At 49.6% G+C, this 24,933-nt stretch overlaps 1 protein-coding gene and 1 long non-coding RNA gene across 4 annotated transcripts; both read right to left on the bottom strand.

The window, feature by feature from the left end:
- Positions 1-130: 130 nt before the first annotated feature.
- LOC308181088 lies at positions 131-8,858 on the bottom strand. Its single transcript, XR_013941322.1, has 3 exons — positions 8,003-8,858; positions 4,378-4,491; positions 131-3,532 (listed from the first exon to the last, which is right to left on the bottom strand). It is a non-coding gene; the product is annotated as an uncharacterized lncRNA (long non-coding RNA).
- Positions 8,859-11,414: 2,556 nt separating this feature from the next.
- On the bottom strand, positions 11,415-24,319 carry ENO1 (enolase 1). 3 transcript variants are annotated; one of them, XM_080563746.1, is made up of 12 exons: positions 24,085-24,319; positions 21,025-21,118; positions 19,753-19,848; positions 17,180-17,238; positions 16,226-16,295; positions 15,880-16,013; positions 15,508-15,730; positions 13,804-14,001; positions 13,364-13,565; positions 12,864-12,972; positions 12,376-12,434; positions 11,415-11,880 (listed from the first exon to the last, which is right to left on the bottom strand). In XM_080563746.1, the coding sequence occupies exons 2-12, from the start codon at positions 21,107-21,109 to the stop codon at positions 11,811-11,813; spliced, it is 1,305 nt and encodes a 434-aa protein (XP_080419872.1). In that variant the 5' UTR covers positions 21,110-21,118; positions 24,085-24,319; the 3' UTR covers positions 11,415-11,810. The 3 variants fall into 3 exon arrangements, with proteins under 3 accessions (XP_080419872.1, XP_080419871.1, XP_080419873.1); XM_080563745.1 differs by having other exon boundaries at positions 24,092-24,141; XM_080563747.1 differs by lacking the exon at positions 24,085-24,319 and adding an exon at positions 23,882-23,906.
- Between the last annotated feature and the right edge of the window lie 614 nt (positions 24,320-24,933).

Raw genomic sequence — 24,933 nt, 5'->3', positions numbered from 1 at the left:
CAGATGTTTAGCATTGTCATTCTTATGTTATGGAAAAAACCATGCTCTGCTTTGTCTGTTACTTTTCCATGATCCTAAACAAACATCTTCTTCATTAGGAAAGAAAAATAAAAAAGAGCCAGTGGCAAAATACCTCTTCGCAAAGGGGCAGAAAGCAGGCACTGATGCAAAAGGAAAATCACTTTCAGACAAAATAGGTCATCAATGCGTGAAGAGTTAAAGTGTTTCATGACAACTTTGCTGCCAAATCCAGATAACATTCATGTGGGTGGAGAGAAGTATCTGTAGTGCAGCCAGCAAACCTTAGAAACACTCTGGGAGGGAATAAATACATTTACATAATAATGATGCGAAGCATTTCTGGATTTATTAGGGTGATGCAAGAAGAACTCTTACTCTGGGTGAAGGAGGATTCCACAGACACTTTTGTCTCCTTTCAGATGCTGATCTGTTTCCTGCGTGTGCATAAAACTTTTCTGACACTTCCCTTTTGCTGCAAAGTTTACTGTCAGCGTATTACAGAGAGTCTGAACTTATCTGTTCAGTCAGTAGCCACAGAGGTTTATTACATGGATAATTGACTTAGTTCTGGCCTGGATTGTTTTTTCCTTGCAGGTTTAGATAACATTTCTTTCCTTCTCCCTTTGTTAGTCTTGCGTCTGTTATATGTGATATATTTAACTTTTTAAAAGTATCTCTTTACATGTGTGTTCTAACGTGGCTCTTTTTTTTAAAAAAAAAAAAAAAACTATTTGCCAACTGAATGAAACAAAAATCTATGAGAAAAAAAAACTCTGACTAGGAACAATCGAGTCAAAAAAATACCAATCCTGAGAAATCTGTCACCACCCTTTCAACCCAGCCAGTTAAAACAAGCGAGAGAGGAGGAGATTTTTTTTTTAATTCCACAGTCATGAAATTACAAACCAGTCCTTGACCATGACAGATGAGTCAGGTTCTAACCTCAGCAATGCAGTAAAAACCCAGCTCTAATGAAACAGGCAAATGTCAATACAGCGATTAGCTTGGAAGATAATATTCTGAGAGGCTTTCACAGATGACCTAACTCCACTCGCAAAACAGGATTAGATTCTTTCTTTCCCTTTTGTAATATCTGAAAACCTGCCCTTTAAATGAAAACTATTTGCTGTGGGGCTTTTTCTGTTTTGTTTTGTTTACTGTAGAAATCTCAGGAATTTCAGATCCCATTTTCATTTATATTAGCAGAGAACTTTTAGGAAGCCTCGTAGTGCTCGAAGGGTGGATGGGTGGGAACCCCTTCCAAGCAGTCACCTCTACTTAAAACTGCCTGCATGGGTTGCAATGAAAGCAGAAGCAAAGTAAATGAGATTTAAATCAATCTGAGCACATTCCCACACGTTTGAACACATATAAAATTCCAGCAGCTCGACAACATCTGTTAAAAAGAATCATTTTATTCATTAATCTGATAAAACTTTACAGAAATGGGTTGTGACTGTCAGTGTTTGCAGTTGTTTGTGGGAGGGAGCAATATGTGCGCAGCCCGTGCCAGCTATCTTCTGTCCCCTGGGTACAAGCTCTTTGGGGCAGGAACTATAGCTCCAATTGAGAAAAAAAAAACCCGCTGAATATGGATGAACTGCTGAATCGGGGTCTGTGTCCTGCGCGGCCTTTGTTGGAGCACTTACTACTGTAACAACTGACAAAGTGTTTCCAAAATATTTGCCTGTTAGAAAAATAAAGAGTTGAAAACAAACCACTCCAACTCCGTGCTTCCCACTGAGCTCTCCTCGCGTGCCTTTGAAGCCGGCGCTCCGCACAACTCCTTGCTGGCCAACCCAGGTCTGTTTCCTAAGGGCCTCTACCCGCACGGATGCCTGAGCCAGGGGATGCGTTCGGAAGGGCTGGAGAAGCGAGTGGCCACACGCCGCTGGGGACCACGGGGAGGATGCTCTTGGTGCCTTCAGGGACGCTGGAAGAGAAGGAAGCTGCCAGTCCGTTATCACAGGAGCAAATCGTTCCCCCCGCAGATCACGGCCGCGGTGGCACGCAGCACGTTCCCAGCCTGCATCCACCTTGGTGGCTTCCTTCCGATTCTTTAACACCGGGCTCCAAAGCCTCCCCTGAACACCTCTCCTGTGATCGACGAAAAGCACCCTGTCTGTATCTCTGCACGTGGCTCAGTCGCTGTGTCTTTGCTGTGAAGTTTTGGAAGCGTTGATAGCACACACGGCTCTGAAACGCCTGGTTTTAAATATTCTGAAACATCCCAGAAATGTTAAGTGTTATAAATTAGTTTCCTCGGGGAACAAAATATATATATATATTTCTTTTTATCTGTTAAAGCTTTTCCATTTCCCTGACTCAGACCATTTCCTGGTGGGTTCTGCATAATGAATATTAGCAGAGGTTGGCTTACCACAGTGTCTGGTGAGACTCATTTATCAAAGCCCAGGATGTGCGCCATGCAAAGGGGAAAAAATCCCATTGAAAACGAACAAAAAAAAAATTCAGCCCTAACAATCTCTCCTCTCATTTTTGTACACTTGGGCATGTTCCAGTGCATGCAGCGAGAAGACAAAATGGCCATCTGCAGAACATGGGATGTATCTAACGAGAGATTTGTACACCTTGAAAGTCACCGGTGCCGGAGCTGCGGATGACTAATGGCAGCCTTTCCTCCGGAGCGGGATTAATCGCGTCGCCCCTCGGGGCTTGTTGCTGTGTCCTCCTTACACCTGGGGACAGTTACAGGGCAATCTGTTCCATGATTTACTGCTTTTACAAAACCTGGTAAATAAAGGAAATATAACAAACTTACTCTTCACGCCAAAGAGCTTTTAAATAGCATCCCGCCCTGGAAGCGGTCCTTTCAAGCAGAATGCTGCAAAAAGGATCCTAAATAGGATCCACAAAAAAGGATCCACAAATCAGGCTTGGGCATGTTTAGATCCACTTCTCCAGCCCCGGGCAGGAAGGACAGAGGCATGCTCGCCCTCTTCTTTCCACCAGGAAAGTGCCCGTTTGGCACAAGGTCAGCACAACGGGACCACAGGCAAAGGGGGAACCCCGGGGAGCCGTGGTGCAGACACCTCTGTGCCTCTAAAAAAACCCTCGGAGCCAGGGCAGGGAGGGAGGAAGGGCCCACAAAGCTGCTCGATGCCTCCGCATCCCGAGGCTTTCTGTTTGTTCAAAGGTTTGCTCCGGTATTTTGGAGCCATCCTCTACCGCTGATGTGGAACACCTCATCCGTGCCCTCCCTGCGTTTCCACTATAAATTCGCTGCTTCTCCTTCAGTGCAGAAAGTAGTAAATGGATTTACAAGCTTCTCTTCTTGTCCTCAGCCACTGACTTCACTTTAAACTGTTATAGATGGCCAAAGCGTGCGAGGCAGAGGGAGATGGATTGATTTCAGATTTGCATTTTTGCCCTTCCCTCTGCGGACGCGCTCCTCCAGGAGGAGGCTCCGGCTCTCGCCTCCCCGTTGTGGCTGCTCCTTCCCTGGCGTTGCGGGGCCGTTACCTTTGATGGCACGTTTCAATGTGCTTTTCTAAAGGCAGAGAAAAAAAAATAGTGACGGAAAAGGGAAAATTTCCATTTCAAGCACCGTTCCTGCTTCCACCCCCTTTTCCCCTCAGCGTTCGATGTCTTCAAAGCGCTGCAGAAAATGGAGGAACAAATCCTGCCCCGGCTCCCTGCTCCGTGGTGCCCACCCGGGACAGGTGAGCGATGGAGAGGTGACAAACCCGAGGTCCCAGCACAGGTCCGCGAGGATCAGCACCCACGTGGGACCGCAGCCCTGCTCTCAACACCCACCTTTACCCCGTGCCACCGGACAAGAGGCTGCCAGGTTTTGTTAATTAATAAAGAAGTCGCCTTCCTATGGACAGGCACCTCTCCTGCTCAGGCTGGAGATGGGTTCAGGCTGCAGGTACCTCGCACCACCTGCTCTCTGGGTTTTGATGCGACAGTGCACTTTTTAGCCCCAAATTCAGCTGTTCTCACTGCCAGTGGCTTTATAGCCCGAAGAGAAGCCGCCACGTGCATCTTCCAGTCACTGCTTATTGCAGCAGACAGGAGCAGAACCTGACAGCAAAGCACAAACCCCCCAGGCAAGGACTTAGCTGAGGAACTGCAGCAAAAGGCACCGGGCTTTGCAGCCTAGGAGCTTTTCTTCCCCAGCTGGTGTTCGCAGACCCGCAACAATGAGACAAATAAAAACTAAAATAGCGTGGAGGCAGGAGCGCAGCCTGGAACCTGCCTCCACAAGAGGCTCTGCTCAGTGAGCAGGATTTGTCACCTACCCACCAAGGCACTGGCTTGGGAGCTTTGGCATGCACTGCTTTTTGCTTGGTATCTGTTTGGTTTTGCACAAAAACTCACAATAATGCCAACCTTGCCCCGTGTGCAGTAGGCTTCTGACACAAAAATCCCCAGCACATTGTGCAGGACCAAGGCAGGGCTGCGTGTGCACATCCTCCAGGCACCGCCTCAGACACCGCCAGGACTCTGGTCACAGTGAGAAGGAAGAGAAAGGCAACACAAATGTCTCAGCTGCATCTTGGTCTAATACCCGCATAGCTAGCTGAATAAGCAGCGTCAGTCCTCATCTTTCAGCGCCTGCCTAATGCGATATATATTATTCAAGACCCTTCTGCAAAATTTCAGGGAGATAGGACACGCACGTACAACGAGACACGGATGATGCCCACGGCCAGCAGCCGAGGCACATCGGCACCTGGACGTACGAAGTTCTCCGTGCCCTTTGCTTTGAGTAATTTAGCTGCTGCAGGACCTCGGCGCCTCGCTGAGCGACGCTGTTCATGGGCATGTTGTAAGCAAAGCAGGAGTCAGCTGGTGGGTTTGGATGAGCTGTAGGCTTAAAACCCGTCATAAAACACACGCTATGGAAAAGAGACCCAACAACAGGGGCGCGAGTGGGTTTTGTGGGCTGAGGGCGTCAGGCAACTCCCGTGCTGCAGTTTAAACGCACACAAAATCCCCGTTCCTGTCCCTCTGCCCATGCACGTCTTGTGCTGGGTCACCCTGAAACCAAGACATGCAGCAATGTGGAACATCAGCAAAGAAAATGTTTTGTCTGGCAGGAAGTGTTTGGTTTCCTTGTTAGTTTGTTTTGAAAGCTTTATTAAGGAGTTTTCAAAAGCAACATCCCTTCAAAGCAAACCAAGTTAGGGCAAGCGTTTTGTTCTCTAAAGGCTGAAACAAAACACACCAGCACGGAACTAATATTTCGAGCTCAAAGCGTTTTTGCCAAGTTCGTAACCAGTTCCAGGTGGGCAGAGAGGAGCTCTGCCATCCGCCGCTGCCGGCAGGAGCTGAGCCCTTGGTCCCCAAAAGCCCCTCTCTGGGCAGCACGAGGTGACACGGGGTGACATGAGGGGACACGGCCCTCGTGGGGCAGAGACACCACGCAGAGCCCTCGTCTTCTCGTGAAAGGCACCAGCCCGGGTGCTCCCGCGGCTGCTGTCAGCGGGCGGGCTGCACCCCCACTGTGGGACTCCCCGGCCTCTTTGGGTGGCTGGGGTGTAACGAGGGCTGTCTTGTTTTCTCCCCCGTACCTTCAGCCTGTAAATGCCAACCCGGATGACTGTGTGTGTTTCTAGACAGAGCTGAACCTGTGCATTGTATTAGAGGCGGGAGATTTTCCCCACAGGCGCGCTACAAAAATGAGGCCGGCACGAGGAGGTGGCCAGGACCTGGTGCTTTCCTGCCTTGCGGTCCCCACCTGCTCAGAGAGGAGCGCAGGCGGGAAGGCTCCTCGCATTTTGTTCTCGCAGCCGCCCCCAGCTCGCCTCCACAAGGAAATCATTCTGCCCAGCGATACAAAGAGAGCAGTGACGAACGCTTCGGAGGGAGCGGTGGGACCGAGCCGGTGCCTGGCACGGTTCTTTAAACCCCGCCGTGAAAGGGAGCACGAGGCTGCAGCCCGAGCTGCCGCTGCAGGGCTGGCAGGGCTGGCCGGCCGCCCGCTGGGATCCTCTCCCCGCATCCACCAGCCGCCCTGGGGAAGCCTGACCGGCGTGCAGGGCGAGCTGAACACCCTCCTGATGGGGAAAAAGTGGCCGCTGTGCTCCCATCACCTGCTCCTGCTGCTCCTTCGCGCTGCAGCGGGGCTTCTCCCGCAGCCGCCGGCTGGCGAGGACGCTGACACGCGTCTCCGTGGCTGCTGACACACGTCTCTGTGTCTGCGAGCTCCTGCAGCTCCTGCACGCAGCCACAAAGACGTGGCAGGGCTGGCCGAGGTCCCTTAATGGGGACACCGGAGGGCACGGCACAGGCAGCGCTTGCCACAGGCTCCCCCGGGATGCTCGGGCTGCAGCTGGGTGTACAGGACGAGACAGGGACAGCATTGCGTGAGGGCCCGCCAGGTGCAAGCAGGAGGCAAAAAAAAACAAACAACAACAACAAAAAAAACACATTCACCCATGCTAGAGGTGGTAAAATCAGAGTGAGTCTCAGGATTTCACTGAGCCAAGCAGCTCCTGCAGGGAGCGAGATCGATGCGCTGCTCAATTGCAGTTTTGTTTCTTTTTAAAATCAATTGTCTGGGAGGAAAATCTCTCTGACATTTTGGAATGGCACAAAAACTGGGGAGTAAAAGTGACGGGGATGAAGCAGGGGCACTGAGCAATCCAGAGCATCACCCCGGCCAGCACCGTGTCCTTGGGCCCCGAGGAAATGCTTGGAGCTGCGACAGGAGAGGGTCGGGCCGGGTGTTAGGGAACGGTTCCTCACCCAGGGGGTGGTCGGGCACCAGAACTGGCTCCCCAGGGCGGTGGGCACAGCACCGAGCCTGCCAGAGTTCAAGAAGCCTTTGTACAATGCTCTCAGATACATGGTCTGATTTTTTGGCTGGTGCTTTAGGGACGCAGGAGTTGGACTCGATGAGCCTTGTGCGTCCCTTCCATATTCTGAGATTTTGTGTGTCATGGACATGCGTAAAGCCAGTGACATCCCCTGCTGTCCCCACCAGGCAGGGGGTCGGGCAGTCAGCACCCAGCAGCAGCCGCACCAGAAGCGATGCCGTGATTGCTGGATGAATTTAGATGCCGAGCAGGAGCAGGAAGGTTACAGCAGCGCTGCTGGGCCTGACGCTGGTGCTGCAGCTGGCAGTTAGGGCCCCGTTCTGACGCCACAAAACTGGAAAATCAGTAACCAGAGGAGCAGAAGCCATGCCTGGCTCTAACAGCTTCTATTTCTGAGTGTTGTGCTGGCTCCCTAGAGGGGCTGATGTCTAGGGAGAAAGCCAACCCTTAACGCGTTTGGCCTCTCGACAATTAGAGCAGGATGGCACCGTTCCCTCCTGCCCAAACGGGCTCTTTGAGATGGGGCCAGTACAAGAGCCAAAAGTCAAGATATTGGTGGGAAACGAATGCTAAGAGCGGGCTGGGCTACAGGGCCAAGCAGCTACCTCCAGGAACCTGGAAACAGAGCCAGCGGGTAATGGGAGAGCTCTCCCTCTCCAGTCCTTTGCATCACTCCATTATGTATCCTGTTACCTGAATAGCTCCCCGAAGTGCCACCTGCCTCTCCTCTCTGCTCATCAGTCATCTCCTCTGCCTGCTTCTTGCTTCAGCTCTGCTTTTAAGGCTGCCTGCTATTCTCAGAATAGCCTCCCAATCCATGTTTGCTAAGCTGACACCTCCTTCTACTCCAAAGAGTGCCAGCCCTGCAAATTATTACAGTAATAAAGACACTGGCTGTGCTACATTTGCACTCCGGTATAAAGCACAGCCTTTCGAGCAGCAGCTCCGTGGGGACAGCGCAGAGAGGTGAGGAGCCGTGCAGCAGGACTCGAGCCCTGATTAAGGAGCAGACACAGCTCTCCGCCTCTCCAGCGCCGCGGGTTTAGGTTTTGATTTTCTGCAATCAAATCGTGTTCCCTGTTCGCTTATTCCCCTCACTCCAAACACACGCACGAAATTACTGATCGTTCCCGTTCCTCTAACGCACTTTACATTCTTATCTACAAACCAGGGCCCCGCGTTTCGGCACTTACCTATTCCAGTCTCCTTTCTTCCTTTGCGAGGAACTCCTTTCAACACTGCAGCCTCATTAGGTGGAGCCTGAATTGTCTGCAGCTGGAAGCACCTCGCTGATCTGGCCCAAATACTCTCTGTGATTTCACTTGAAAGCTTTACATAGCTCTGGTTTGATGGGACGGGGTGAGCACAGCCCCTGACACCGTGGGGCAGTATCGCTGGTGCAGGCAGGCACGTACAACCCGACAGCATCTGACTGAACAGCTTCTGGCTTCAGAACCCGACTGATTTTCTTCTAACCTTGCCATTTTACGTGCAATTTTTTGTAAGACACACCATGTCTGTAACTGTACCCGTGGCAGCTCTCCGTCACACACCGACAACAAGGTGTGAATGATAATGAATTATTATTACCTGGGCTTTGCTAACAGAAGGCTTTTTGTCAGAGCTGGGACCAACCTATTCACCCGTAGAGAGGACTCCAGCTCGGTGAACTCCCCCTCTTTCTCCCCCCAGTTTGTAACCGCACACCAGGACACCGGTCCTGGTGCCAGCCCCTGCTGGTGCACGTCCCCGTGTCACAGCCAGGCAGGGCTTTGTCACCTTAGAGCGGCTGGTGATCTGCTTTCCAGCTCCTTCCTGCCCTTCTTCTGCTTCCTAAAAGAAAACCTCCAGGTGTGAACACAGCCTTACCCACCCAGGTAAGGTGGGTTGAGAATCCAGCCTTCCCTTGCTGAAGCACCAGGTGAAAACCAACCGTGGCTCTTGCTTCCTGACACAGTTCTGCTACAAAAAGCTTTCCAAACCATTTTGCATACATTACAGGCCTGCCTCTTTGACAGAAGAAAAATCCCTTGATAGGATTTGTGTGTAATTAGCTGGTTTATTCATTTAACAGGTCTAATTCAGAGATCAGCTATGTGTGAAAAGTGCACCAGGTTTCAAATTTGCACGGAGTGCAACCAGCTTAGGCCAATGCCTCATGAAAGGACAAATTTGTGCGAGAGGAAGCATTTACCACGGGCTGAGCTGGGGCTGGTAAATTTGGTATTTATAGCAAAGCTCTTCTTAAGAAGGGCTTGACAGAGGAGATAAATCTCATAAGGAGAAGCAGTTGCCAGCTGCCCAACAAAGCAGGAATGGTTTCATTGCACCAGTTATTGTCTTTGCAGGGAGGTTTGTTCCAGCAGCCAGCTGTGCCTGCATTTGCTTTCAGACCCCATCTGCTGAGCTGGCTGCGGGGCCGAGGAGCCGAAGCCACGGCTGGGGGCTGAATTCACCTCACCCCGACGGGTGCTGGGCCATTTGGATGCTGCAAAACACAGCGCTGGCTCCAAACAAACACAGCCTGGGCCAGGGGAGCTCCGCGTAACTCCATTGAATGCCCGTGCATGAAGAGGGCCGTGGCCACTGTCCCTGAGATGGGCTTTAGCCTTTTGTACAGGGGCTACTCGCATCAGAAATACACTGCGGCATATATGACCTGTTATTTTCCTCCCTCTGTAGATCCGTGTTGGAGCACAGACGCCGAGAACTCCCTGCCCCTGTGAGGGGTGTTTGGCAGTCTGGGTGGTGCACTTTCCCCAGTCGTTTTATGAGACGAGGTATTTCAGAAATGCCAACAGCAGCTGAGCCTTTCTAGTTCAAACACATCCATCAAGGGAGACCACAGAAGCCAGGCGCCCCCGTGAACAGGGCCCTGTGTGCTGAAGCCTTTCACAGCTATTGCTCACGCTCGCATGAGGCAGCCCCAGCACCTCCCAGTGGCTCACAGCCTCTCTTGTGGCTTCACTCCTCCCAGGGCACGATCCCACCTCAACCTCTGATGCACAGATTTATTTAGGGATATGACTCAGTCCTCACACTACTCTGTTACAGCATTGTATTTTTTAAATAGGGACTTTTGAAGTTTGTGGGGGTTTTTTCAGTCTAAAACTGAAAAATTTGATTTTAATAAAATCTTAAAGCACACTCTGCAGCATCACTGGCCTTAATTTCCTGCTTACTGATTTTAAACCATAGCAAATACAAAATCGATTTACAATGCAAGGAACCATTGCAACACAAGCAACAGCCACAGCGGGGCACTGCTGTGCTCCCCACACTACAAATTTCCAGCCATGGATATTTTAATCTCCTGGTATCGAAAGACTAGCAGAACAGCCACTGAAGTGAATCAGGAATTCATCTTTTTCTCACAAAGCAGCCATTATGGGGAAAAAACCATAAGCAGTAGGAATTGGCTTAAACAACCCCTCCCTCAATTGTGCAATAATTCGTTTCTCCCTGCTTGGCAAGCATCTAACATCACACCTCTGCTGCCCTTTAGATGCTGCTGCTCTGACAGCAACCCCACGGTGCTGGGGGCAGAACCCCAAACATGGCTCCTGCGGGTCCCCAGGCCAAGGGGTTCTTCTTTCCTCACCTTCAAGAGCATCAGCAGTGACCAGGAACGAGCCGCTTTGCGCTTACCGCCTTCCCTTCCTAGCAGAGCTGCAACCTGAACAGAATAAAGGCTTTTGGAAAAAAAAACTAATATTTGCTCATATGCCTTTTGTTTATGGCCATCTGTTCTCACACAGCTGGAAAGCCCCTGAAGTCTCTTCTTCCCCCTCTGTGAAATACAGTACCTGGTTACTAATAGGGCAAAAATTAAGTGCAGCTATCAGAGCAACTTTCAATTACACCTTGTATTAAGAGTGCTATTAGTGATGATAAAACAAATACAGCAGTTTTTAATTAAGGTTTTGGTTTTAATTCAACATGGCATCCCACTCATACCGGGCTCCCTGCGCCGTTACATAAAAGTCTCTATGAAAAATATCACAGCCTCCTAGAATCGCTGTTACAACAGATTTCAGGGGCTTCCCCTGAGTTTCCTCTTCCGAGCAGAAGGGTTTGGGAGCAGTACTGTCCCACAGCTCACGTCCTGTTGAAGTACACCATATAGCAGCAGCAGATCAAGAGGGAGGCTGCAAATTACCTTCAAGATGGTTAACTGTCAGCTTCTTGCTATACACCAAGGCCAGCACTGCTTCCCCCCCCCAGTAATGCTATAAAAAGGCAGAGCAGACATCTGCAATGGTCTACGATAAACAATCACAGCACTCGCCCAGACACAGCTTACCTTTGCTGAATTAAGGAGGCCATGAGCTTCTCTCTTTCCCTCAGGGATTGTAACTGATCTCATAGTTCAAAACCTATGTCTCATCCCACCTTCACACAAAACATCCTTGAAGGCCACTTTTTGATTGCAGGCACATACTTACAGCTAATTATTTGTGTATTTGTCACAAAGCAATTTAAGTCCACCCCCAAACCACAGTGATTAGTCCAACTCTCACTCTGCAGCCTGAAACAGGAGACACTTATGCAGACACACGTACCCCTCTTCCTCACCCCCCCCCCCAAAGCAACTCAAAGCCACACTTTGTTGGGTTGTTTGATGCTTTTTATTTATCACATGTAAAAACACTACTATCTCTGTTTGTAGGTACCTCTTGCTGTCCTGCAAGTCAAACAGCTCCAAACATCAAAGACCAGACAGGCAGAGAAGGGAATTGCTTATGCCCAGCGTCAACGGGTCATGGTTCCGGAGCATGTTTAACACAAAACCTCACTGGGATTGTTCTACAAAAGCAGATTGTTACAAGTAACAGATCAGAGCTGGTGGAAACACTAGGTGAAGGAGTCATCTAGGGAGGGAGAGGACCTGCAAACCCGTCTTTTTCCTTCAGCTGCCCTCATCTTTCTAATACGGGTAATTGTGATCTAAGTAGGTGACTAGTGCTTTAAACCAGAACAGGGGTGTCTGATCCACGCAGCTTAGTTGATGCGAGGGTTCCTGAAGTTTCTTCCAGCAAAGCGGGCCTTGCTGCCAAGCTCCTCTTCAATTCTGAAGACAAGGGAAGAAAAAGCTGAGTGAGCAGAATTGCATTGGCACAGCCGCTGACCTTACACCAAACCACCTGATCTAGGAGGCACTGAGGGTACCATCAGGGTCACCAGTCAGTTTCCCCAAGCAACTTGAACAATCACACATTTAGCTGCCCTGGTCAGTAACCCTCACCTTACCCAACTCTGCTCAGACATTTGAAACACTTGCCCAAGGCAACTGCATCATGCAGTCAGAAGGACAACTTCAGAGACAATGTCACTGAACACTGTGCGAGGCTCCCCTTTTGTGTCTCCATTATGACCATAACCCATTCAACTCATCATTCATCCCACTGCCAGTTCTGCAGGCAGGGCACCAGCCCAAAAGCATTTCTACGAGCCTCAGTTTGTCCTTAAGCTGCACAGAAGAGCAAGCTGTGCCCTGAATGCATTAGTGGAGCATCCATTTTATGTCAGGCCTAGCCCTTATCCCTTTGCCCATCTCAAGTCTCACCTCAGCAGCTGGTTGTACTTGGCTAGGCGCTCAGATCGGCAGGGGGCACCAGTTTTGATCTGGAAGGGAAATCAGAAGGTTGGTCAGGAACTATAGCAGAAGTAAGGCCATGAATGCAATTACAAAACTACTCTATTTAGAGTAATAAGCGCAATTACAAGCTTGATTTCAGCACCAGGCTTTGAATACCCGTACACTCAAACACGATAGTGCTCAGGAGCAATAAGGAATGTTCACTTTGGAACAGCTTCCGTATCAAATCCTGACACACCCAATGGAGTTCACTTTCAGAAGTTTAATTGATGGCTAAAGGTGAGTTTACACAAGATAACATGCTCCCATGTCACAGTCCCATTAGGCAGATCAGCTTCCTGTACATAGGAGCAGGAAGTCTTCATGCCTTAAGTCACAGCAGACCCCACCTGCTATGCACCATGGCACTGTCTAATCAGACAAGGAAGCGAACTACAGCAGGTACAGACACCAACCTGACCAGTGCAGAGGCCGACCACCAGGTCAGCAATGAAGGTATCTTCTGTTTCTCCAGAGCGGTGACTAACCATCACGCCCCAGCCATTGGACTGGGCAAGCTTGCAGCTGGAAGAGAGACAGGCAAAGCGTCACACCACCCTATTTGCATAGCGACCTTCGCTCTAATGCTGCTGCCAAGCACCAGGTATTCTCTGCTTTGGCAAGACAGAACTGCCCTTTGGTATGTCAGGGCTAGGATCACGTGAAAACAGTGATAACAAGCTGCTTTTACACATGCTTAAGCAGTGTTCGATGCGCCCATATGACTTCAAGGCCATGAAGGTACAGGTTTGCTTGCCAATAGCCTCTATGAGTTACCTTTTAGTCGCCTCACTAATGTCCGATCAGATTTCTATTGCACTGTTCTCTACGTTCATCCCCCTCAATTACACAGTCCCCCTCTCATGCACTCAAGGATCCCCCTCCGTGACATGGCTAAGAAGGGAGAACAACTTACGCTTGTAGGGACTCTGTCACCGATCCGATCTGGTTGACCTTGAGGAGGAGGCAGTTGCAGGATTTCTCCTCCACTGCCTTGGCAATACGCTTCGGGTTGGTCACAGTCAGATCGTCACCAACCACTTGGATGCCAACGCTGCCAGTGAACTTCTTCCAGGCAGCCCAGTCATCCTGGTCAAATGGGTCCTCGATGGACACCACTGGAGGAAGACAGAAGGAGATTTAACAAAATACCACCATGAAAGGTCAGGCCTGCAGCACATTGCTAACCCTGCTTTCAAACAAGCATTACCCACCCCAAAAAACATGGCTACAACTCCTAGAAAGCTGGTTTGTTCTGCTTGTGGTCTGCAGACAAGGGAGGCTGCATTCTAACTTTTTTCAGCAATCAACCCCTATTTCTCCACAGCTATTTTGCTTCCTTGTTGAAGGACTTACCTGGGTAGTTCTTCACAAAGCCCTTGTACAGGTCAGCCAGCTGGTCAGGAGAAATGTATCTGCTGGGATCATCGGGGGATTTGAAGTCCAGGTCGTACTTTCCATCACGGTAGAACTCTGAGGCAGCCACATCCATGCCAATGACAACCTTGTCAGAGTAGCCAGCCTTACCGATGGCAGTCTTCAGCAGCTCCAGGGCTGAAACACAGTTAGGCATCGGTGAGTTCCTGCTCAACACCTCAACACGAAGCTAATCAGTTACCAACAACAGTATATTCACTCGGCCAGGAATCTCCGTTACCCCCTATAGAAAGCCCAAAGGCCACACAAAATGTTAACGCTGCAGCTTCTACACTAATTTAAACAGTCCACTACTTCAATACTGCTTTTGGATTGTAATACCCCTGAGACACCTCTACGGCATTTCTGATCTCTTCAGGCAGGACTACAGGTCAGCCAGCAAGCTTGAGCCAAGGTGATACTACAACTTCTTGCTGCTTTATGAACACGGGCAGGAAAGTGACCACACATCAATCCCTTTCAGCTCCAGATCAGGTGCTGACCATGACAGAAGTGAACACCAAAATCCTGACATGCAATGATACACAACCTGCTACTGCACAAGACACCCTCTCTTTCCATCTACCTGTTCTCCTCTTGCACGTTTATTTAGAGAAGAGAGAATTTAACTGCTCAGTAGGAGTCTTGGGATACTACCCACTATGCTACTGTTTGGCAGAGTCCGAACAAGGAAACTCGGTACGTTCACAGCCAGGAAGACTCCCTCAAGCATCCCTGACTCCAAGCCAACCAGCCAGGTCAGCCAGGCTATTTACAGTAGGAAGCTTACATAAAGTGTTTTTTTAAAGATGCTCATGTTGTACAAACTGCAAGAGCAGCTGCTACCAGCAACACAGATTCCTCGGACTGTAATAGTCAACCAAGGTCATCTCCGTTGATGTCTCGGGGTACAGACCTAGCAAAATCTGCATTTAACCGTGGGATACAGGGAACACGTGGATTTCCACTGCTGGCTCATTATCAGAAAAGATACTAGCCTCAGTATCAGAAAAGGCAGCTACAGTTCAGAGGCCAGCTTCAACAATACTGTAACTAGCTGCTTTCAAGGGTGCAAGCAACTTGAGTTTAGCACTGTACTGGCTTATTACCAGCTCCATTTCTGCACAAAAAGGCCATAAAACAGCCCTTCTGGGTACAGATCATTTTTGTAGGAACAAGCATTTCACTTTCCACAAGACAGACTGTGCCCCCCTTCCCCTGCAGCCTTCTGAACAGAACTGTTGGGCTGTGGAGACAGCAAATGCCTCTGTGTCCCAGGCTGGCCCACACGCACTCCCACACATCAGCAGGCACAGTTCAAACTGTTTTCCTCCTTTGTCAGCAGAAAAATAAGTCCACTAAACTTCGACCGCTGACTTCTAGGAAGCCCAAGATGCATAGACGTGCCCAGACCACCCCTTTAACTGGCAGGTGGTAAGATTCCCTCAGAGCGGTTCAGAAGCAAAGTACTGATGAGGCACTGAAGTGAAAGCTATCCCGTCAAGCTACATAAATTGATTTCGAGGAGAGAAGCTCTACACTGCACCGCATCACAACAGGATCTTAGAAAGCTTGTCAGGACAGAAGGACAGCAAAGAAACAGGTGATCAGTTATATCTCCCACCCCACTAAGCTTATTTTTACCTTCTTTGTTTTCAAGGATGTTGGGGGCAAAGCCACCCTCATCACCCACGTTGGTTGCATCCTTCCCATACTTCTCCTTGATGACGTTCTTTAGGTTGTGATAGACCTCTGCACCAATGCGCATCGCCTCCTTGAAACTGTCAGCACCCACAGGGAGGATCATGAACTCCTGCATAGCCAGCTTATTGCCAGCATGGGAGCCGCCGTTGATCACGTTGAAAGCCTTGGAGTAACCAGAAAGAGAAGTGTTTCAGTGTAGGTGGACAACAGCAAGAGACACTCCGCTATCAAGAAAGCTTGATCCGAGACCAGGAGACATCGTGAAGCACCTGGCCAGATCAAGCCTTTAGCTAGCCTTATCAGGAGACTTACAGGAACAGGCAGGATGACTTCTGGGTTTCCAGCGAGGTCAGCAATGTGACGGTACAAGGGGACACCCTTCTCAGCAGCACCAGCTTTGCATACAGCCAGAGATACACCCAAGATGGCATTGGCACCAAATTTAGCTGAAATAGGAAGAAGTTGTTTACAGAAATGCTGAATTTTCCTGAAGAGATTCAGCAGTACCAGCACTATTATGGTCTCAGTTATGTAAGCGCACAGCCTAAGCCGTGCGCTGCACACTGTTTGCAGTACACAGTGTTTCTGATAAGGTAAACAAGACTTCTGCAAAAACAACCTTTGTCTCTTCGTGCCTACCACAACAGAGCCCACTTACATTTGTTCTCCGATCCATCCATGTCCAGCATCAGTTTGTCAATCTTTTCTTGCTCCACTACATTGACATTCTGCAGAGAAAGAAGCAAAACGTTGATGAAGCAAAACATGGCTCTAAGAACTCTCACCTACCCACTGCATCTTTCATGCATTTCGCTGGCAGGCACCAGGAATTGCTTAAGTGCAACTCAACTACCCAACAGCAGAGCCGACTACTTCTGGCCATTATCAAACAGCAGCATCTTCTGGTCACTTCCCCAAGGCTGACATAAGTTGGGCACACCAAAAGCTTGTTTTGTTCTTCAGACAGAAGACATTCGGACAGAGCTGTAAGGCTGCCACGTCCTTTAGCTCCCTGACTACAGGGCCAGTTACGCTGCTCTCGGCCTGACATGGAAGAAAGCTCCAATTTACGCCTCCTGCTCCTTCACTTCAAGCTTCAAGACAACCGGCATGCTCAGATCACAAACCCATTTATAGCTCAGCACACAATGTTTGCAATCATGGCTAAGAATGTGCTGTCACTTTAGGTATTATCACTGCCTTGCCCCATCCTTTCTAGTGCTCAGTGCCCACGGATGGCACAGGAATCTCACTCAAGCCAACTTACCTTATGTTCCCCTAAGATTCCCCCCATCTTAGCCAGCCTGGAAAAAACCCAGTCCCCCCCTACCATTCAGCCACCCTTTTAACCATAAGGCAGCTTGAATCTTAGCTGCACTCCACTGAGGTTCCCAGGTGCTTAAGGCTGCTGGAGACTGTTTTGATTAAGTGTTAGATACGCAGTCATTAAGGGAAGCAATTACTGTAAGTCAGTTTGTTCTCATGCACTCCGGTACACATGCTAGCATCCCCCACGTAACACGGTTCCTGTAACTGTCTCTAGAGACAAACATCAGCTAGGATGCACTGGACTGGCATTAGCTGATGTTAGCAGAAGACAGATCACTCCTACCTTGCTAATCAGTGCGGGTGCAATTGTTTTATTGACGTGCTCAACAGCTTTTGAGACACCTGGAAGGAACAAGCAAATCAGACACTGGTCAACCACACTTGTTACGCAGGCATTAGTAGATGATCTCAGTAACAACTAAACCTCAAAAATACCACCTCATGCTACTCAAACCCCAATCCAACCTGAGCTTACTGCTAGATCTGAACACTTACAGACCCTGTCCCAGCTGAGTGGAAGTTGCATGAAATAAGCATCATCTAGGAATGCCTGCTGCAATGTTAGTTTGCAAGACCATGCACTGGAGAAGTTTGTCCAAGTGACAAGGTTGCACTGAAAGCACATCCATTACCTGTGTACACAATGCTGTCGCCAGGAACTCGTTAACATATTTAACAGCTCTGGATACACCTGACAGAAGCGAAATGGACAAGAGAATCAAGGAAGAGATGAAGGCTCACAGCCAAAGACAAAATCAGTCATGCAAGGACAAGAAAAGGACACAAGTAGGGCAACAGACCTACGGGTTAGCAAGTGTCTGATACTGAGCTGTAGACCAGAAACAAAAGGGTTCAAAGGGTAGAGAAAAATTGTGCAGCTGCCAGCCAGGCTGTGTTTGTTCTTTCCACCCTGGTTTCATGCTGCAAAACTGTGGACCCAAACCTTTAGTGGCTGAGTAAAGGTTTTAGGATATGCTACTCCTATCTGCTCATAGAATGGATGAGTAGGGGGAAAGAAAAGGGCTTCCCTGCTAGTTAAGCATGCAGCAGCTCCGGCATTTCACTACGCTGTCATTCTGTAACACTACTAAAGCATCACCTTAGAGTATGTTTGACACTCAATACAGTGCAAAAAGCCTACACACTGCCCCGTACCTGGATGCATGTGTTCAAGTTGAATGTTGCCTCACATAGGGAAATGTGTGTGAACACAGCGCCCTGTTTAATCTGTGTGGCCCACCACCAGGTAAACCAGGAGCTGCACTAAGAACTTGCTTCTTCCCCATCAGCAGAGGCCATCATTAGCCAGCTACACCATTAGCCTCAGGAATGCTGTCATCCCTGCAGAGCTTTTAAACGTCTCCCAAGACCTAGGCTTCAGAACCTGGTGAATGCTAATTAAGTGCACCCTGAACCACATTAATTGCCTTTCAAATAGTCTAAGTCAGCAGATTTAAATTACAAAAGGCCTTCCAGCTATCTGCAACTCATCCCATGCGGTGATTTTTTTGACTCATGTTATTTGCTGGGTGATAAAAACCTTCAGCTGTAATAGCCTGTTGCAGAAGCTTAGGCTACTGTCCGGTTAACTATCTACAGGATCAGACTTTGCAGGTCTAAGCACACAAACCTATTTAGCACACAGAGCTAAGAACACTTTTACTCTTCTCAAGGAAAAGCACCCTAAGTGGATAGCCTAAGATCTTCTGTTCTTTGGGATACTGAGTAATCTGAGGTTTATTTTGTATCGAAGTAATAACCACCGTGAATTTTCTCAGACATGGCTCTCTCTGCAAGTTCAGTTCAGCAGCTATCCACTCTGACCACTTTCTCAATAGGCACAAAATATTTCAGCTTCCTTTCATCTGACTGACAAAAGTTTGGAGTACTGACAAAATTGCTTCTCTCAGCTGAAAGGTGAATTGATCGCGCGTACTTGGAAAGCGCCACCAGTGGTTTTACAGCAGCAAGTTAAAAAGCTCTTGGACCTACTGTCCAAGCTCCCAGAGTAGTTTTAAGAATTGCTATTAGGTTGTTTATTAGTTAATGGCATCTTGTATGCGGCTATTCATTTTCTTCCATGCTTGTTTCCAAGCCAGTCTCATGACTACTGCCAAGTTGCCTTTCAGGACTTAGAATCAGTCCACAGACAATTAAGATAGTATGCCACTAACACAAACTTACGTATTAGGACCATCTGCAATGAAAGACAAAGATCAAGTGCCTTTAGCTACAATGCAGCCTGAAATGAAAACATTTCAGTGACTGCTACTAGTGTAGTTGCATGTTACCTGTGGTCAGCAGCTGGCATAAACCTCAAGCTCAGGACTTAACATGCTGTGAGCTGAGCAGCGTACAGTGCCACAGCAGATGCACTTAACAGTTCTTGGACAAATTTGGGCTACAAGAGAGATCTTGTGACTAGCTGCAGCATCACCAAGCCTTTTGGAACAGGTAGTTCAGATGCTCTTTGGACACCCTACTCTCACATGCACCACGTACAGGGCAACAGAAGTGGAATAACAAAGCGTGTTTCAGCACACTGCACTAGGACAGGGTCAGCCAGCCGGCGTGCCTGAGCCCCGCACACAATGCGATGCTGGAGGCAGTCCCTCTCCTCAGTGTCCCTTGTAAAACCCAGCAGTGTGCCGCACCTCTACCACCACACAGCTTACACGTGGGTAGGGCACTACCATTTCACTGTTCACCTTCATCCCTTCTGTTTAATTGCCACGCCTTGTACAGACTACGGGAGGCAGTAAAAAAAAGCCCATGTCTCCTCTAACGCTAACTAGCATAGCCATCTGCAGAGACACAGCCACTGTTAAGAAGCCAGGCACCGAATCTCAGGTTTACCTTTCCCCATGTAGCGTGTCTTGTCATTATCACGAAGTTCCAGAGCTTCATAAATTCCAGTTGAGGCACCGCTGGGAACAGCAGCTCTGAACAGACCTGTTTAAACAGAAAAATAATTCTCTTAGCACATTCTAACCTGCAAAGCATTCCCCGCTCACACAACCCCAGCCTACCACATACTTCCACCCCTAGAGATGGGAGAGGTAAGCTCTAAACCAAACCTCTGGTCACTTAGTGACCCTGAGTGAGCTGTTTGCTCCATTACAGTGTCACCAACACAGCAGCATCTCCCTACAGCAGGTTTTGACTCGCTCACAGGAATATGCCTCTCTTCCAATCCATATTTCAAGTGTAAGCTTGGAAAGCCATCCATTCTCCTTCCTAAAAGGCAGCTTTATTCAGTGCATCTGCTTTTCAGCCCCATTTATCTAGCAGGTGAGCTTCTACGTTCTTGTAAGGTAAAGGCACACAAGGGACAATTCAGAGGCCTGTTTTGTCCATCCGAGCTCTGAGCCCTTTGGACAGCCCATTTTTCCAGTCAAGGGTGATGAACTTTAAGAACAAATTGGTACGCTGCCTGTGGTTCAAGATGCCAACTTCAATCTCCAGCCTTTCCCTTATCTCACGACAGCAAAGAGCTTAGTGGGGGCAATCTCATTAAATGACTGCATTAATCTTCTGAGGCAGAAAGATCAGCTATTTAGTTAGTGTATGACAGCTATTGTGTGTGCTCATTCCACCAAACCACACTGGTATGTGTTTGTACAATGCCTTTGTCAGATCCCATCAGATATGGGATGAACAACTAACAAAAACCAAAGGAAAGTCCTACAAAAATTAGAAATATAAGATGTTATATGGGAAAACCCAATTAGACAAGTTGTTCAGTCATGCCTGATTACCTATGCAGAGAAGAAACCCCTACCCAGGATTCAGCTCTGCAGCAGAGGACTGTTTCATTACACAAAGCGACCGCTTGAGAAATTCAACTTCCTCAAGTGCAGTCATACAGGGTTTCGTGATCACAGAAAAACTAAGTCAATTAGCAGTTACTTAAGAACAGGAACCAAGGCCTTGTTAACCCCGAGTATGCCAGTGCTATCCCAGTTTGAGCTCAGGACAAGGGAAAGAAGGCACGTTGCACTGTTTGGATTAATACCTTTACAGTTTAGACTGCAAAAAGCAGCACACTTAAAAATCATTCCATTGTGAAACTGCCTCTCCAGTTCTATCTGGAACAGAAACCAAAACGATTTAGAGCTAAGGACTCACCTTTGTTGGTGTAGAGGTCTACCTCAACAGTGGGATTCCCACGGGAATCAAAGATTTCACGGGCATGGATCTTGAGAATGGACATCTTGAACACCTGAAAAAGAGTGCAGTATTAATTTATATTCTGCAGCATCATCTGTAGTTATGAGAACAGGTCAGAAATTTCACTTCACACTATTTCAAATAGGAAAACTTTGAATACTTGATTGGAGTCTCTCATTAGGAGGACAGGAATCTCAACCTGGGCAGGAAGAGCCATCAAAAAGCAGAAGCCTTGTTTCCAGAGTCTTAAAGAAATGCCACCGCTTACCATATAAAAGCAGCCAAGTAATCCCAACACAGGAAATTTCTGCAGCTAGTTAGAATTCTTTTTGATAAAAGACTCGAGGGCAACAGCTCTTAGTATGCACAGCAGCTGTTCAGAGCCGAATGTAACCTATCTTGAAATAGCAACAGACGGCCACAGCTCTAACTAAGCAGCAAGTTATGCCCTTTCTTGAGAAGAACATCTACAGGAATAGCCTTTCCTCTTAAAGAGAAGAAAAAGTCACCACAGTCCTTTGAATGCCACCCTCCCTCCCCCCCACCTATATATTTTTACTTAATAAAAGTGCAGTAAGGAACGCCTTATGTAAGCTCAGCTACATTTTAAAAATCAAGTCAGACAAATGCCTGTAAGCCATGGACTAGCACCAAACTAGTTCATCCGCAGAGAAGCGAGCTCAGCCTCAGAAGCAGAACCATCTGGAAGCCGGCTTCTGGCAAGCCCGTGTGGGTGGAAACCCTGCATACAGGAACGGCCACGAATCACTCATTACTGAGAAGTTCCGATGAGAGCCTCTCAGAAAGCCTGCTGCTTGCACAGGGGCAGCTTCCTACCCTCATTCCTGCTGCGCTGCAAAGTCCTCTCCCCACGTTAAAGGCTCGGGCAGCCATTTGTTCGCCCCCTTGGATTCAAAGGGCCTCTTCCAGCCACCGTGCCTCTTCGCAGCAGATCACGCAAGGCAGTTCATGTATTTTAGGTATCATCTGCTTTACTGTAAGACCCACGTGCTGACAGATGATATGACTGCCACAAGAAGCAGAGCAAGCCAGTTCAACCTGGCCTCCGTGCTGCCGCTGCTTTAATTGGGGAATACGCAAGCTCGCAATAAATCTCTGCAACTCCCCCGTTATCAGTCCCATCCACGCAGACATCTCTGCACTTGCTCCAAGCAACGCCCAATATGAACAGCCTTCAGTTTATCTGAAGAGGGCTTTCACAGCTTTTTAGGCTGGCACTTACGCCTCACTTTCCTTTTCAGAGCCACAGATTTGCTACAAAGCATGAGCTGCACTACTCTCTGAGAGCACAGGCAGCTCCCTAGGAAGGCTTAGCACAATGCAGTCATGTTTCCTCACCTTCATACAGGGGTCACTCCAGCAGCACACACTGCTGGAGCTTCCATCCGTACCCCAGGTCTGACACTACCCAAGTGTCCTTGACAAACGACCTCCCCCACAGTCCCTCCCCTTTTCTTTAGGGGGAGGCATTTCACAGCACTACACTGTTCCAGAAATTCCTCACACTTCTCTTGGCTCATTTTGCAAGCCCCCTCCCTTCTGTGTTCGAGAAACAGTTTTCCCACTGAGTAATTCCTAAACCTGATGGCGTTTAGCTCCTCACAGGCTGAGCGAGGAGTGTTCTGCCTCCCTCTCTGCAGACAGCTCAGCTCTAAAGCAAGAGCTGCCCCTGCACAGGTCTGGCTGTGGAAGTGCTAACTGTACACAAGCTTGAAAAGAGCTCATCAGTAGCACTGCCTGCCCCAGACCTTTGTACTTTGTGATGGAGCAAGCCAAACACAAGCAAATACGAGCGGGGTATTTTATGCACGTACTGCCTCAAACCCTGTTTTGTGCTAGTCTGCTGGCAAGGTCAGTGTCTCCTTTTGGGTGAGGAGCCACGCACACCAGCTCCCTGCCCTTCCCAAGGGCGCCCACACTGTTACCTACTGCAAGGCTAAGCTACAGCCTGCAGCACCACTCCCAAATCTGAGAACTGCCTTCACTATCAACTCGGGCCCAAGAAATCCACTCCTACCTGATGCTGTGCTCCGCGCAGGGAACACAGCACTAGCAATGCAAAAGCTGAACTCAAAGGAGGTATTTTGCAGCCACGCTTCTCTTAGCCATGTGTTAAGAGGGTTGGAATAGAGAATAAAAACCAGCAGTAGTTTGGCCAGAAAGAACTACCCCGGTTAGTTGAGAGGTCTTATTACCCAACTGCCACATGGTTTTCATACAGCTAGCAGTGATACGCTGTAAGACTAAGTCTCGTGCCTTGACTTCACTGCATCAGCTCCTAACATAGTGCGGAAGCACACCTAAAAACCAGGCACGTGTGGACCACCAGAGGCACCTCCTGCTCTCCCCCTCGGTGCTCCACGTGGTGTTAACTCACGCCCGTGCCCCGCAGCACGGGCAGCACGGCGTGTGAAATAAGCCCGGGGCGTGCTGCGCCGCTTTCCCTCTCCTCCTCCAGCAAGATGGAGGAGGCCTCGCACCGCCTCGCCTCCGCCCGGGGCTCGGGTGACCAACTCCGCCGCTTCCTGCCAGGCTCCCGAGCCCCAGCCCTGTGACTCAGCAGCGTGTAACGGCACGGCGGGGCACCCACAGCCTCCACGCGGCCCCACGCGAGGCCAGACACCTAAAAATCCATTTTTTCCCCCACTTCACCCCCCCCGAGGTGCGCATTGAGCCACGGGGGGCTGCTCCCCGCCCGCTCTCCCCCAATAAAGCCACAATTCAACCCCGCCGGGGGACCGAGAGCACCCAGCTCCCAGCGCTGACCGCGAACACCCAACATTTCCCCCCGAACCTGACGGACGCCGCCCGCTGCCGCGGCGGGGAAGGCCCAAACCCGGCCCGGCGGCTGTGTAACGATACAAACACCCACGTTAAACCCTGCCCAGGCCCCGCCGCGGCTGCCCGAGCCCCCACAAGACCGGGGACCCCCTTAGAGGGAGCGGGGGGGGAGGGGGGGGGGGTCCCGTGAGGTACTGCCGCCGCCGCCTCACTCACCCCGCACCCTTTCCGCTCCGCCGTTGACTGGGAAGGGACCGTTGCTCCGCCGCCCCCTTATATAGCCTCCGTGCCACTGCTCCTCCCTCCCCTCGCCCCCCATTCGCCAGTTTTGCCGCCCACCCACTTCCCATTGGCCGCCGCGCTGCCGAGCCGCTCGCCCATTGGCTGGCACCGCCTCGCGCCAGCGGCGGCGCCGGGCGCGTGCGCTACGTGCCGCGGACGGATGGAAAATCCCGCGGCGAGGGGGGCGGGGCCGCGCGGAGCGAACCACTGAGGGCTGCGGGGAGGGGGGAAGCGCGGAGCAAACCACGCGGGGCTGCGGGGGGGGAACGGAACGAGCCCCAGTTTTGGGGCGAGACCCCGGGGTTTTGGTGTCCTCCTGTAGGAGAGCCTTGCAGGTCAGCCACAGGGCTTTTCTGCTTGTGCGGGCGTGCAAGGCAAGGGATTCCTTCCCTTTCTTTGCAGCTTTGCAGCAAAGAGCAGCAAAGAGCAAAAAAGCAGCAAAAAACCCAAAAGCAGCAAAATGTAAAAAAAAGCAGAAAAAAAAAAGAAAAGCAGCAAAAAGCAAAAAATAAGCAAAAAAGGCAAAAGCAGCAAAATGCAAAAAAAAAGGCAGAAAAAAAAATAAAGCAGCAAGCAGCAACAAAAAGCAGCAAGCAGCAGCACGTGGTGGACACGGGGAGGGCTGGGCAGAGGGGAATTTTTATTAGGGTACGATCAGTCACACGTACAATAAAATTTTATTGGGTTTTTAAGTGAAGGCCCTTCAGATTTCCGGGGGGAAGCGGCGGCAGGAGCACTGATGCCACTGGTACCACTCCTCGGGTACCAGCTCCGAACAAAAGC

Source organism: Anser brachyrhynchus (assembly GCF_964034855.1).
Source record: "Anser brachyrhynchus genome assembly, chromosome: 21".
NCBI classification, from domain to species: Eukaryota; Metazoa; Chordata; class Aves; order Anseriformes; family Anatidae; genus Anser; species Anser brachyrhynchus.
The sequence above is the reverse complement of the archived record's forward strand: the minus strand, read 5'-3'. Positions and strand labels throughout refer to the sequence as shown.